This window comes from Macaca thibetana, chromosome 6, assembly GCF_024542745.1.
Source record: "Macaca thibetana thibetana isolate TM-01 chromosome 6, ASM2454274v1, whole genome shotgun sequence".
NCBI lineage: Eukaryota > Metazoa > Chordata > Mammalia > Primates > Cercopithecidae > Macaca > Macaca thibetana.
In genome coordinates this window covers 162,750,053-162,764,257 of record NC_065583.1, presented here as the reverse complement: position 1 = coordinate 162,764,257, position 14,205 = coordinate 162,750,053, and the positions used below count along the sequence as shown (strand labels likewise).

Genomic DNA, 14,205 nt, shown 5'->3' with positions numbered 1-14,205 from the left:
CCTATGGTCTAAAAGTACAGGGTCGTAAGGGGCTTAGTCCCTATGCAAAAGAACCATGTTGAGTAAATTATCCTTCGATGCTTTCCACTTGCCAATTACAACTCTTCACAACAACAGGTGAACAGGCAGAATAACAGCAGGCTTATACATACTTTTTTCCACCAAGCAGGGATTCTAGCATCAAACATGCAATCCAGCGCATCTCGCAGATTTTCACTCATGATGATGGTGCCATCAATAGCCAGTTTCAGCTCAGTGAGGGTGCTGCGGACAAGGCTGAGTACCCTTTGCATCCTGTCTATTTCCTGCCTGAGGAAAATGTTCATAGGCTGGAATGGCCCCATCTTCTGCAGCCTCTCTTTTACCTGCCATGGAGACATTCAAAGCACATGTTAACAATTAGCTACTAAGGATTTTACAGACCTTGTGCCCTGGGGCCTCTGAACAGATCTGAATTCTTACTATTCCATAAATAATAAGCTTCTATTTTATTGCATGGCAAAAAGAAAAAAGAAAACAGAAAAAAGTATCTGTTAGATGACCAGCCCGAATTTTCATGCCATGTGGGAAGGAACAGGCAGCCATGAATTCACAGAAGAATGTAAATTGCATGACCACAACCATGTAGTCTTCTAAAGAGCAAATGCACTTATTGGGAAACTCCCTTTCTGCCAATCTGAGCTCTTTCAAACCCACATGTGGACACACACAAGCAGACATGTACACACACACAGCCATTCTGCTGGCTGTCTCAAGAAACCAGAATTCTCTTTTAAGAGCTTCCTGTTTCTTTCATCAAAGCAACCATCTACCCCACATCCATTCATTATCATCCTGCAAGTATTTATCCAGAGTCTTCTATGTATCAGATATTGTGCTTGGCCGAGTTGCTATAACTTAAGGTAGCACTACAAATTCAGCAAAAGGACGGAGACTCTTCTAACTCCTGCTACTTACCATGTTTATTTACGTAGTTATCATTCTATTTTTAGACATTTTTGTCGTTTCCTAAATATTTCAACCCCTGTTAGACATGAATGACGCCTTTCCTGATCCTATAATGAAGAGTGCTTATCAAAGCTGACAACAGTATTGATTTTTCTCCAAGCAAGTGATCAGAGGTTATTCCAGGGACATTATCCCCTTAACTAAAGGTCCTTAAGTTCAGTCTGTAGTATTAGCAGCCAAAATTAGTAGCCTGCTCAGTAGAAAACAGTGGGGGTACAGAAGACACAAAATGCTACAGGATTCCTCTTGAAATGAGGTACGAAAGGGAAAAATACAAAGAAATAGGGTGGTTCTGTGCTAGAAGAACCAATTGATTGTCCAGGTCATCTCTTAAAACTATGGAAAATCAGCTACCTCTTACTCTTGGTTTAATCAAATAGTTTTATTTTTTTATTTTATTTGTTTTGTAAATATTTTTTAAAATTTTTGTGAGTGCATACATAATTGAATTGTTTGTAACTCAAAGGATAATTGAAGATTTAAAAAAATACTATCAGGGTAACTCTTTCCACAATACTCATTAAGATGTCAAAAAATAAAACAATTGGGGGACAGAGGCAAGACTAGATTGCAGCTCTGACTCGGACGGACAGAGCAGTGTTCAGAGGCTTGCATTGTGAACATTAGCTCCGGATCGACTGCAAGAACAAAGCAGCAATCCCAAGAGGACTCACAGACTCTGTGAAGGAGGCAGACTGCTCCTGCAGGACCCAGGAGACACCCCAAATACTGTGAATGCCCCAACTGCAGAAGAGGGAAAGAGAGAGCCTCCTCTCCTGAACACACACCCCCACTGAAGAAACTGAAGTAGGCACAGCAGGACAAGCCCAATGAGAGGCTGAGCTTAGACACACCTAGCCTTGCCCCCGCCCCCCCCCCCCCCGTGGTCCTTCCCTGCCCACCCTGGTAGCGGCAGACAAAGGGCATATAATCTTGGGAGTTCTAGGGCCCCGCCCATTGCCGGTTTCTCTTCATACTACCACAGCTGATGCTCTCTGGAAAGCACCACCTCCCAGCAGGAGGTCAACCAACACAAAAACAGAGCATTAAATCACCATTGCACTCCACCACCAACTCCACCAGAACAAATGTCGCTATCCACAGCTGTGAGACCCACAGACAATGTTCACATCACTAGACTCTGGGCAGACAACCCCTAGTAACGGCCCAGAGCCTTGCTGGGTGGCTAGACCCAGAAGAGAGACAACAATCACTGCAGCTCGGCTCAAAGGAAGCCACATCCATAGGAAAAGGGGGAGACTACTATATCAAGGGAACTCCCTGTGGGACAAAAGAATCTGAACAACAGCCTTCAGCCTAAGACCTTCCCTCTGACACAGCCTACCCAAATGAGAAGGAACCAGAAAACCAACTCTGGTAATATGATAAAAATTGACATTCTAATGTCACACCTCAAGGAACTAGAGAAACAAGAAGAAACCAAACTCAAACCCAGCAGAAGAAAGGAAATAACCAAGATCAGAGCAGAACTAAATGAAATTGAAACAAAACAAAGCAATACAAAAGGTAAATGAAAGAAAAAGCTGGTTATTTGAAAAGATAAATAAAATTGATAGACTATTAGCAAGATTCACTGAGAAAAGAAGAGAAAAAATCCAAATAACCTCACTAAGAAACAAAACAGGCAATATTGCAACTGACACCACTGAAATACAAGAGATCATTCAAGGCTACTATGAACACCTTTACACACATAAACCAGAAAACCCAGAAGAGATGGATAAATTCCTGGAAAAATACAGCCCTTCTAGCTTTCATCAGGAAGAATTAGATAACCCTGAACAGACCAATAACAGGTAGTGAGATTGAAATGGTAATTTTAAAATTACCAACATAAAAAAGTCCAAGACCAGAAGGATTCATAGCAGAATTCTACTAGATATTCAAAGAATTGGTACCAATCCTTTTGACACTATTCTACAAGATAGAGAAAGAAGAAACCCTCCCTAATTCATTCTATGAAGCTAGCATAACCCTAATACCAAAATCAGTAAAGGACATACCCAAAAAAGAAAACTACAGACTGATACCCTTGATGAACATAGATGCCAAAATCCTTAACAAAATACCAGCTAACTGAATCCAACAACATATCAAAAAGATAATCCACCATGATCAAGTGGCTTTCATACCAGGGATGCAGGAATGGTTTAACATACACAAGTTAATAAATGAGCAGAATTAAAAACAAAAATCACATGATCATCCCAATAGATGCAGAAAAAGCATTCAACGAAATCCAGCATCTCTCTATGATTAAAACTCTCAAAAAATCACCATACAAGGGACATACCTCAGTGTAATAAAAGCCATCTATGACAAACCCACAACCAACATAATATTGAATGGGGAAAAGTTGAAAGCATTTCCTCTGAGAACCAGAACAAGACAAGGATGTCCACTCTCACCACTCCTCTTGAACATAGTACTGGAAGTCCTAGCCAGAGCAATCAGTCAAGAGAAAGAAATAAAGGGCATCCAAATCAGTAAAGAGGAAGTCAAACTGTCACTGCTTGCTGACGATATGATCATTTACCTTGAAAACTCTAAAGACTCCCCCAGAAAGCTCCTGGAACTGATAAAAGAATTCAACAAAGTTTCTGGATACAAGATTAATATACACAAATCAGTAGCTCTTCTCTACCAACAGTGACCAAGTGGAGAATCAAATCAAGAATGTAACCCCTTTTACAATAGCTGCAAAAAAATAGAATACTTAGGAATATACCTAACCAAGAAGTCGGAAAACTACAAAACACTGCTGAAAGAAATCACAGACAACACAAAAAAATGGAAACCCATCCCGTGCTCATGGATGGGTAGAATCAATATTGTGAAAATGACCACGCTGCCAAAAGCAATCTACAAATTCAATGCAATCCCCATCAAAATACCACCATCATTCTTCAAAGAATGAGAAACAAAAATTCTAAAATTCATATGGAACCACAAAAGAGCCTGCATAGCCAAAGCAAGACTAAGCACAAAGAACAAATCAGGAGGCATCATACTACCTGATTTCAAACTATACTATAAGGCCATAGTCTCCAAAACAACATGGTACTGGTGTAAAAACAGGCACATAGACCAATTGAATAGAACAGAGAACCCAGAAATAAACCCAAATACTTACAGCCAACTGAACGTTGACAAAGCAAACAAAAACCTAAAGTGGGGAAAGGACACCCTTTTTTAAAAATGGTGATGGAATAATTAGCTAGCCACATGTATAAGAATAAAACTGGACCCTCATCTCTCACCTTATACAAAAATCAACTCAAGATGGATTAAGGACTTAAATCTAAGACTTGAAACTATAAAAATTCTAGACAATAACATTGGAAAAACCCTTCTAGACATTAGTTTAGGCAAGGATTTCATGACCAAGAACTCAAAAGCAAATGCAATAACAACAAAGATATATACTTGGCACCTAATTGAACTAAAGAGCTTTTGCATGGTGAAAGGAACAGTCAGCACAGTGAGCAAACAACCCACAGAGTGGGAGAAAAATCTTCACAATCTATACATCTGACAAAGAACTAATATCCAGAATCACAAAGAACTCAAACAAATCAGTAAGAGAAAAACAAACAATCACATCCAAAAGTGGGCTAAGGATATGAACAGACAATTCTCAAAAGAAGATATACAAGTGGCCAACAAACATATGAGAAAAATGCTCAACATCACTAATGATCAGGGAAATGCAAATCAAAACCACAACGCGATAACACCTTACTCCTGCAAGAATGGCTATAATCAAAAAATCAAAAAACAGTAGATGTTGGCATGGATGCAGTGACAAAGGAATGCTTCTATGCCACTGGTGAGAATGTAAACTAGTACAGCCACTATGGAAAACTGTCAAGATTCCTTTAAAAAGTAAAACTACCATTTGATCCAGCAATCCCACTACTGGGTATCTACCCAGAGGAAAAGAAGTTATTCTACAAAAAAGATACTTGCACATGCATGTTTATAGCAGCACAATTCACAATTGCAAAATCATGGAACCAACCCAAATGCCCATCAATCAATGAATGTATAAAGAAATTGCAGTATGTATGTATACCACATATATATATGTGTGTGTGTGTGTCTGTGTGTGTGTATATATGATGGAATACTACTCAGCCATTAAAAGGAATGAATTAACAGCATTTGCAGCGATCTGGATGAGATTGAGGACTATTATCTTAAGTGAAGTAACTCAGGAATGGGAAACCAAACATCATGTGTCCTCACTGATAAGTGGGAGCTAAGCTATGAGGACACAAAGGCATAAGAATGATATAATGGACTTTGGGACTTGGGGGGAAGAATGTGAGGGAGGCAGGAATGAAAGATTACAAATATGGTGCATTGTATACTGCTCAGGTGATGGGTGCACCAATACCTCACAAATCACCACTAAAGAATTTACTCATGTACCCAAATACCACCTATACCCCAATAATTCATGAAAAAAATTTAAAAACATTAATGCAATTTAAAAAGATGTCAAAATTAACTTTCATCATCATAAATTTGCTTAGAAACTGCTTATATACTAAAAATACCAATTTCCAAAACTTGTGAGATGAAGAAGCTGCAGAAGTAATGATATACATGTAGACGCTCTGAAATAAAGAAGGCCTGAATTTTAAGGTGTACATTAAACTACATAAAGTGTATTTTTTAATAATCAGGCGTTTTAATAATACTTCGCTTTCTTTTGAACAAATGCAATGTAAAGTACCTCAGGGAAGGTTCAGAAAAGCAGTCCTAACCCATCAGTACACACTTGTAAATCAATCATAACTATTAACATTCTCAACAGGTTTCCTTATGGTTTATATATTGTTTTTATATATAAGGTTTATATATGTATATATGGTTTATATATATAAGATTACATTACATTCACGGATGCAAAAACTTCTTTATCTGGTTCTTTAAGAAGCTGGTTTTTAAAAGAATATTTTTTAATTTCAGGAAAATTATTTTTTGCCCTCCTTTCTTCTTCCTCACTCTCCCAACCAAAGCTATCCAACCCCAGCTGACATTTTGTTAGAATTTCATCAACTCACTTCAAAGGGGACATAGTCTGGGGGCAGCTTCTCCAGCATATCATCAGCCAGCCGGGCCACCACCGCTTCCCGGGTCTCATCCCCTCCACCAGAGCTGTCCTTGGGTTGGATGCCTAGGATGGTGTCCAGCACGCCCTTGGCCAGCTTGCTCTGATAGGTGATGTCAGCATTGGGGTGCAGCCCAAACACCTCAGGGCTGTCGTAGGCAGGCAAACTCTGAACAACAAACACCTCAGGTAAGTACAGACTGCCAACATAAGCACCGTCTAAATTTCACTATCTTGGGAAACAAAAATGCTTTTATGAGGATATGCATTGACTTAAGTCTTATTGGTGTCAAGTTACAAACCTTGATAATTTCCCCAGAAAATAATCAAAAGTTTCCTTTAAAAGCCAATTAACATTGAGGAACAGACACTAGGTTCACGGCTCTTTACAACCTGCACCTCAAATAAAACTGAATCAGAGAGAGACTGTCTTGTTACACAACATGCGAGATAGAAAGGGAGTTGTGGATTCGTGTTTTGCTTTCTGATGGTCTAACTGAATTCAAACCAGTTGTCCAAATCAATGTTGTATAGCTAATGGTTATTATGTTTAGAAGAAACCAGGAAATGACAGCTCTAGTAATCATGGTCCAAATAAAGGCAGCAGGTGGGACTTGTACTCTCCCAAGGAAAAAGACAGACTAGGAAAAGAGATAAACTGAGAAAGCAACAGAGTCAGAGAGAAAAAACAGAGACAGAGATGTGTGGGACACAGGCAGAAGCAGGAGAAGCAGGCAAAAAGATCCCCCGACTGTTCGAAAAAAAGGACAATTTACTGACAATTTGACACATATTTCTATGTATGAATCTTATCCTTAACTTAATTATTGTCATACTCATATTTCCCTCCCTTCCTCTCCCTCATTTTATTCCCTCTTGCATAATGTCTTCTTATGAGCTACCTCAAATGCACTGTGAGATGGGGTTATATAAAAAATATATGTACAGGCACCCCTAAATTTATACCTTCATGGCCACTTTTCCTATTCAGTGCTGATGATTTAAAGATACATGCAGTGCAGTAAGACAAATATATTTGTTGATTTGAATTAATAAAAGTGCAGAGGTGGTAATATATGATAAACTCATTACATTCATATATCAAAAAACATGTAAATATACTGATAAATTTAGCTCTCTGGGGCTGTTATGTTTTAGTTTGTTTACTCTGAGATAAATCTTAGAGGCCAAAGAGATGACTAAATAATGATATAATGAATTTTAGGTATAGAGAAAGAGGACGCAGTCACCTTAAAAATCAGAATTTTTTCCCTACGTATTCCCAAACTGCCTGTAGAAATCTACCTATTCCTTCTTATGTCAGTGCTTCTCAACCAGGGACAATTTTGCCCCCCCAGGGCACATTTGGCAATTTCAGGAGGCATTTTTGGTTCTTGCAACTGGGTAGGGGGTTGTTATTGGCATCCCGTGGACAGAGGCCAGGGATGCTGCTAAACAGCACAGGCCAGCCCCCTATGACAGAGAATGATCCAACCCTGAATGTCAATAGTGCCAAGGTTGAGAAACTCTGTCTTGGAGGAAGCTCTTACACAAAGCAGCTTCCTGGACATATCCTTAAGCCTGTCCATTAGGCCAGGGTTAAGGAGCAGATGTCATGGGATTAGTCAAATGGATTGGAAAACAGACAAATTGGGTCGAGAAGCTGCCTTTGCCCTACTGCTGTGGCAGCCGAAGTTTCACAGACAGAGAACTCCAGGTGATTTGTGTAGGTCTCCTAGTTCTAAATCTCCCTAATCTATCATCTTCCTCAAAGAAAATTCCTCCCTAGGGCATTAAAAAAGAGGAAGATGGAAACACGATTCACACAAAACACACACTCAGAACAAACATAAACATTTTAATCATCCATTGAGTATAAAAATACAAAGAAAGCCTTCACAGCAAAAGCATTAGTATATATCACCATTAAAATTTATGGTAAAAGCAACACAGAGAGTATAATTAATACCCAAAACTCAAATGGCTACAGATACTTGCTCTATGCATAAAATTCTGAAGTTGACAAACCTGGATATATTGAAGATAGTTATCCACTGTGCTGCATCTTGGAATGTTGTATCCTTGGTAAAAATTGAAATCTAGTCCAAACATATTTTCACTGAACCAAACCTTAGCAAATGTGTTCAACAATCTCTTATCATAGTCGTCAGTGACTCTGCCTCCATATTGAATCTCTCCTATCATGTAGCGGATGGTGGTCCAGGAGACGCCCTGGGACAATTGATAGAATAATTATGTAGAACTGACTACCGTTGCATTATTATTTCCCTGCCAAGTCACACCCATGTATTCACTTTCAACAACATTTAGTCAGGCATTCTTCCTCAGTACTGCAAAGAGAAAGTGCAGAAAGAAAAGTAAAAAGGTAAAGAAGAGTAGTTACTCAATGCTCATGTCCATGATTTGAAATAGCCTTCCTTGATGCATTCGTATGTTTTCATACTTCAATATAAATAGAAAATAGTGTTTGCTTTTGAGCTTATTGAGGCAGTTCTTTAGAAAGCACACACTTCAAACTAATCTGGACTCCCATTTTCATTTTTTAGGATTTTGAAGAACAAGTTTCCCCACCCACACCCTCTGACAACAGGCCCCTTGAGGCTGTCTTTGGAATGTCAACTTGCCTTTGAGAAATAAAATAATAATCAAAATTTGACCAATATTTCCTGAAACCAAGAGGCAAGTGTGACCCAAATTGCTATGACTTCAAGATGACTTTGCAAGCACAGCAAATTCTCTTATATAATTTACCCCAAAGCTAGGAGGTCCTGTGAGCTTGATGGCCCAAGCCCACAGCCACCAGAGGCACGAGGCAGCACGCACAGCAGTACCTTTTTGACATCCATGTCATCCAAGTGGTTTTGGATGAACTGCACAGTGGCATTAAAGTCCGCCTGGTTAAATTCATAGGGGATATTCCACCCCAGGGCACCGAACTTGCGCCTCTCCTGGACGGTGGAGTGCAGGAAAGCCACTGCGTACAACATGGGCTTCCACTGGGACCCGGAGGTCACATCCAGCAGGTCTTGGCTCACACCTGTTGTGGTCAGTTGGGTGAAAAATGTATCATCTCTCAAATGTCTTTTCTACTACTTTTAAAAGTAATCATTTTTGTAAGTCCCTGATATTAAAATTCACTTACTTTGGATTATTTTTATGACACTCGAGTGACAATAATAATTTAACTTTTGGGTGCCCAGAGGCCATTTCTTTCTGAAAAATCTTCAAAGAGACTTTGGGGAGAGGAGGAGCTTGCTAACATGGGTCAAGTTCATGCCAATCTAGCAAGATCATATGAGGGCAAAATCAAGATGGAAAGGTAACGACAGTTAAACAAATTCTGCCGCTATTACTGTAACTACTACTCTATTATTATTACTGTTGTTTTGAGCATATTCTTGGGGCACATACTTTTAACTAATTTGATATTAATTAAGATAGTATATATAGAAGCCCTTTGCACCTGAGTACATGCTCCAAATAATAATGATTGATACATATGCATATACTATATTGTATATATAATTAGATTTATTTATTTTCTTTTACTGCCATTATCCTTCCACCTCTGTTTTATCCCCACATTGTCTTATGGATTGGCAGGAATTTCAGCCTTGTTAACAACTCCCCAGAAGTCTCTTTGCAGGTTTTCCGGATTGAAATACAATAATTATATTTATTATGGTTATGAAATACATGATTTTAGTTACAATTTATTTCAATTCTCCTGGAGAGATTCTCTTGTCCCTATTTTATATGTGAGAAAATTGAAACTCAGATTGAGTGACTCGCACCCAAGAGAACGAAGTAATTGTCAACAGCAAGGGCCAGAATCAGGATTTCCGACTGAAAGTTCCATGTTCTTTTCATGACCACAAATCCCATACATAAAGAGGCAGCGGCCAAGAGAGCGACCTCAGCCCCAGTCATGATGGGGGCATTTGGGCCTGAGTTTGCTGCCACTGGATTTTTAACTTAGCTACCTTCTGACATATGGCCCTAATGAAAGGCAGGCAGGCATCACCGTAATTCAGACTCTCCTCTTGGAAGAGACTACTGTACTACTTTAGGTATGGAGCACAGAGACCATAAATGACAAAATTGTTCATTTTTGATGTTAATTATGTCTAGCTGGAGAACAGCATGGGCTTAAATAGGGCAGTACTGGGAAAATAGGAAACTAGAAGGTAGGAATCATGAACTCTGATTCGTTAACAGTGCCGGGGCATATTTACAAAAGAGGACCATCACCTCCCCATCAGGTTAAACAGCAGTACTATTTGCTATAACCGTATCCTAGTTAATCCTTTTATAATTTTTTTTAGGAAAACAATTTAAGTACAGAAAACTCCTATAGACTCAGAAGTATTTCTGGACTCACCACCATATGTTCTTTTCAGTCCTGCCCGGAGGCCCTGTGGAGGATCGTTGGCAAATTTAATGGACATCTGAAGGAGTGTAATGGGAAACTGCTTATGAACCTCGGTGGTCATCCAGAGGCGGAATGCATCATGTACAAGCTCAGTTTCTATGATTGTGTCCATCAGCTCATCCATGAAATCAAGTCCCAGATGGCAGTTCTGCAGAAGTGCCCATCCTCCCTAAGTCAACAGCAGTAAATGGAAGTTAGGTGGTTTTGTGTTTCGCCCAAATTCGAAATTACGACATTCTTTAGTAATTAAGTAATTACAATTTAAGCCGGGCGCAGTGGCTCACGCTTGTAATCCCAGCACTTTGGGAGGCCGAGGCGGGCGGATCATGAGGTCAGGAGATAGAGACCACTGCACTCCAGCCTGGGCGACAGAGCGAGACTCCGTCTCAAAAAAAAAAAAAAAAAAAAAAAAAAAGCCGGGCCTTAAGATTATGACCTGAATCTTGTAGATGATTTTAGCAAAAATATTTTATAGAGAGGCGGATTGAGGAGCCGATTGTTACGAGATCCCCAATTTTGCCTGAGTGGGCTACAGAAAGACTTTAAATTAATCTAGGTATAATTCAGGCAAAAAATATGGCTTATTATTTTCTAAAGCTCTTGCTCTTTTTAGTGTGATTCCCAGGTAAGGTTCTTCCACATTCTAAAGGGTGTATGCTCTAGTATGCTAGGATTGTACCAATACTATGTGGGAGCAGAAAGTGCAGGTAATCAAAATTCAGCAGGCAATCGTTCTTCCAAGTAAAGATTTCATTGAAAACATCCATTTCCTCAGTGTGCTGGTATCCTCCAATCTAGACCCTGTTTTGCCTTCTGTAGAAAATCAACTTCTCATTTTTCATTAAGGCAGGCAGAATTTGGGGAGTTATGTGGTATATATCAGGTTGCATCTCAGCTTTCTCTAAATGCTAGTTTAGGATTCAACTTTCTTGAACCTCTTTTAAATGTTAGTGATGATGCCTTCACTCTCTCTGTCACTGTCCTTAAGAGTTCATGCCTTTAAAAATTTTCTTCATTGTAGTTTTAATGGAAATTGGGGAGGGATCTGAGTTAAATGGATGTTTTCAATCAACCATCTTTACTTGGAAGTCCTTTTATGTTTAACTTTGATTATATTCATGATTGCAACCACATAGTATTGGTACAGGCATACTACATACTGAAACAAATGCATGGACTGAAAAAAATAGCTTGTCTCAATTAAACATTTTTGTTTTCTGAGATTTGACCTAGATTAATTTAAAGTGGTTTCTGTAGCCCAGGCTGGAGTGCAGTGGGCGATCTCGACCTCGGGAATCACACTAAAAAGCTCAAGAGCTCCCGGGTTCACGCCATTCTTTGCCTGAATTATACCTCCTAGTAGCTGGATCTTTGGCGCCCACAACTCAGCCAAAATTTTTTGTATGTAGACGGGGTTTTCACCGTCAATCTCGGTACTCCTATACCTTGTGATCCGCCCGCCTCATCTACAAAGTGCTGGGATTACAGGCGTGAGCAAAATCTTAAGGTGTTTTTCTATAACCCATCTTAGATCACTGACTAGAGCAGCATGAGTTGTCTTTCCAAAAAAAAAAAAAAAAAAAATCATTAGATCTAAAGTCTTAGCAGTTACTCGTAAAACTGATAATTTAGAGATTTCACATTTCCCTTATATTTTCTTCAGAAATTTACAGTACTGATGAATAAATTATCCAACCTTTACCCTTTGAAAATTTCAATTGATACCATTCACAATTCAAAACAAAAAGGAAATTCAATATAAAACACAGCAACTAAAAAAAGACTTCAGCTTCTCTCTTTTATCCAGCATAGAAGTGAATCCTGCCCTGAGATTCCTTCTTTTGTATTTTGCTTTGTTTTGGTTTTTGAGAAAGGGTCTCATTCTGTCACCCAGGCTGGACTGCAGTGACTGCAGCCTCTACTTTCCCAGATCAAGTGATCCTCCCACCTCAGCCTCCAACATAGATGGGACCACAGGCACATGCCACCACATCCAGTTAATTTTTTTTTGTAAAGATGGGGTCTATATTACCCAGGCTGGTCTTGAACTCCTGGGCTCAAGCAATCCTTAGCCTTGGCCTCCCAAAGTGCTGAGATTAAGTTGTGAGGCATCACACCCAGGTGATCTAAACTTCTTAGGTGAGAACTCCGATGTTCCATCTTCACCCCCAGAATCCCATTTCTTTGGGATTGCCATTCTCTGCATTAAATGTTTTGTTTTCAACCTACTGAGTATACCATCCACTTTGCTATCCTTGGGTAGTTGATTTATTTGCCACATTGCCTCAAAAGTTTTAATGTTAGCTTAAATTTTTTTTAAAAAAATGCTGTTTAGTAAACAGCAGGCAGCATGTAAATTTAAACTCCTAATGATTTGTATTTTTCTTCTGCATTGCTATTCCATAATCTGTAATACGAACAGCACAAAAGTAGACACTCAGCCTTACGTTCGCCATGGTGTGCTGCAAGAGCTTCCGAGCATGGACCTCCTGGCCCTGGCCCATGGACACATAACAGGTTTCTATTTTTAATCTCTTCCCCAAGGCAATGATGGAATCTGTGGGGTCTGAGCCCATAGACAGGAGACAGATGAGTGGCGTCCGTGGATCAGATTCCTCCCACATCTTTTCCAAGTCTAGAATAACACCTTCGGCATATTTTTCTCCCATGGAGTCCACGATGTACTTGCGGGCCTGCCAAAAACAGCACACAAGTCAGCAAAAGCCGTTCCAACTGTTTCATGTGGATAATGTAGTATAGTTTCCAAAATTCAGTTTTGTAATGATCTCAATGATGTCCACAGTAACCCTGTCAGGGAAACAGGGTAGAGACTGTTTTGTCATATTTGTTTGTTTATATCTCCATTCTGTAGGTGGGAAGACTGTGTTGCTTACTCAGTACAAAATCAGACCAAAGTTACAGTACAAAAATCAGTACAAATAAAAGAACCAAAGTTGTATGACCCCTGGTCTGAAACCCGTTTCAATACACTGGTTGCTTCCTGCTACACCAGAAAACAAAAATACTGGGAAACTATTGTTTAGGATGCTCTAAGGCAAATATTTATGCATGTAAATAATAAAGTAAGCAACACAATACCTGCAATGTAATGGGTACTGATCAAATAGATAATTACTGAGTGACTACTTGCATGAAATGTATTGGATATTTGTTGAATGAATGAATGAATGAATGAATGAATGAGTTTTTAAAGATTTAATTCATATTCTCTCTCCTCATCATTGTCGTCGTTCCTTCCCATATTTGGCTCATCCCTTTACTATTAATTTTGTTTTGAACGAAATCCATACTCAAAATATCACAGATTTTGTCAACTTTATTACAACCATAGAAACACATTCTGGTAACAACAAATTCCTTTTTCAAATGAGGTGAAAGTGTTATAATTTATTTTTCAACAAATGGTATTGTGAATACGACCCTTAGTCTATATTCTCTGCCTTCTAAATAATTAAATTCCCTCAAAAACATTTTTCCTCCTATTCGTGTGATCTTCTTCCACCTTAGACGGGTAAAACCCAAGTTTCTCTCCCCAGCAGCATTCCCCACAAAAATCATAACTTAGGCATGGGTGCAACATGAC

General features: G+C 39.2%; 1 protein-coding gene across 1 annotated transcript in view; it reads right to left on the bottom strand.

Annotated features, from left to right (window-relative positions):
- Nucleotides 1-14,205, bottom strand: part of DNAH5 (dynein axonemal heavy chain 5) — a 248,666-nt gene that overhangs the window by 18,372 nt on the left and 216,089 nt on the right. Inside the window, exons 71-76 of the mRNA XM_050793010.1 lie at nt 13,049-13,294; nt 10,551-10,770; nt 9,001-9,206; nt 8,177-8,380; nt 6,102-6,317; nt 153-365 (exon numbers count right to left, since the gene is read on the bottom strand). Coding sequence (XP_050648967.1) covers nt 153-365; nt 6,102-6,317; nt 8,177-8,380; nt 9,001-9,206; nt 10,551-10,770; nt 13,049-13,294 — 1,305 coding nt within the window. The remainder of the gene's footprint in view (nt 1-152; nt 366-6,101; nt 6,318-8,176; nt 8,381-9,000; nt 9,207-10,550; nt 10,771-13,048; nt 13,295-14,205) is intronic.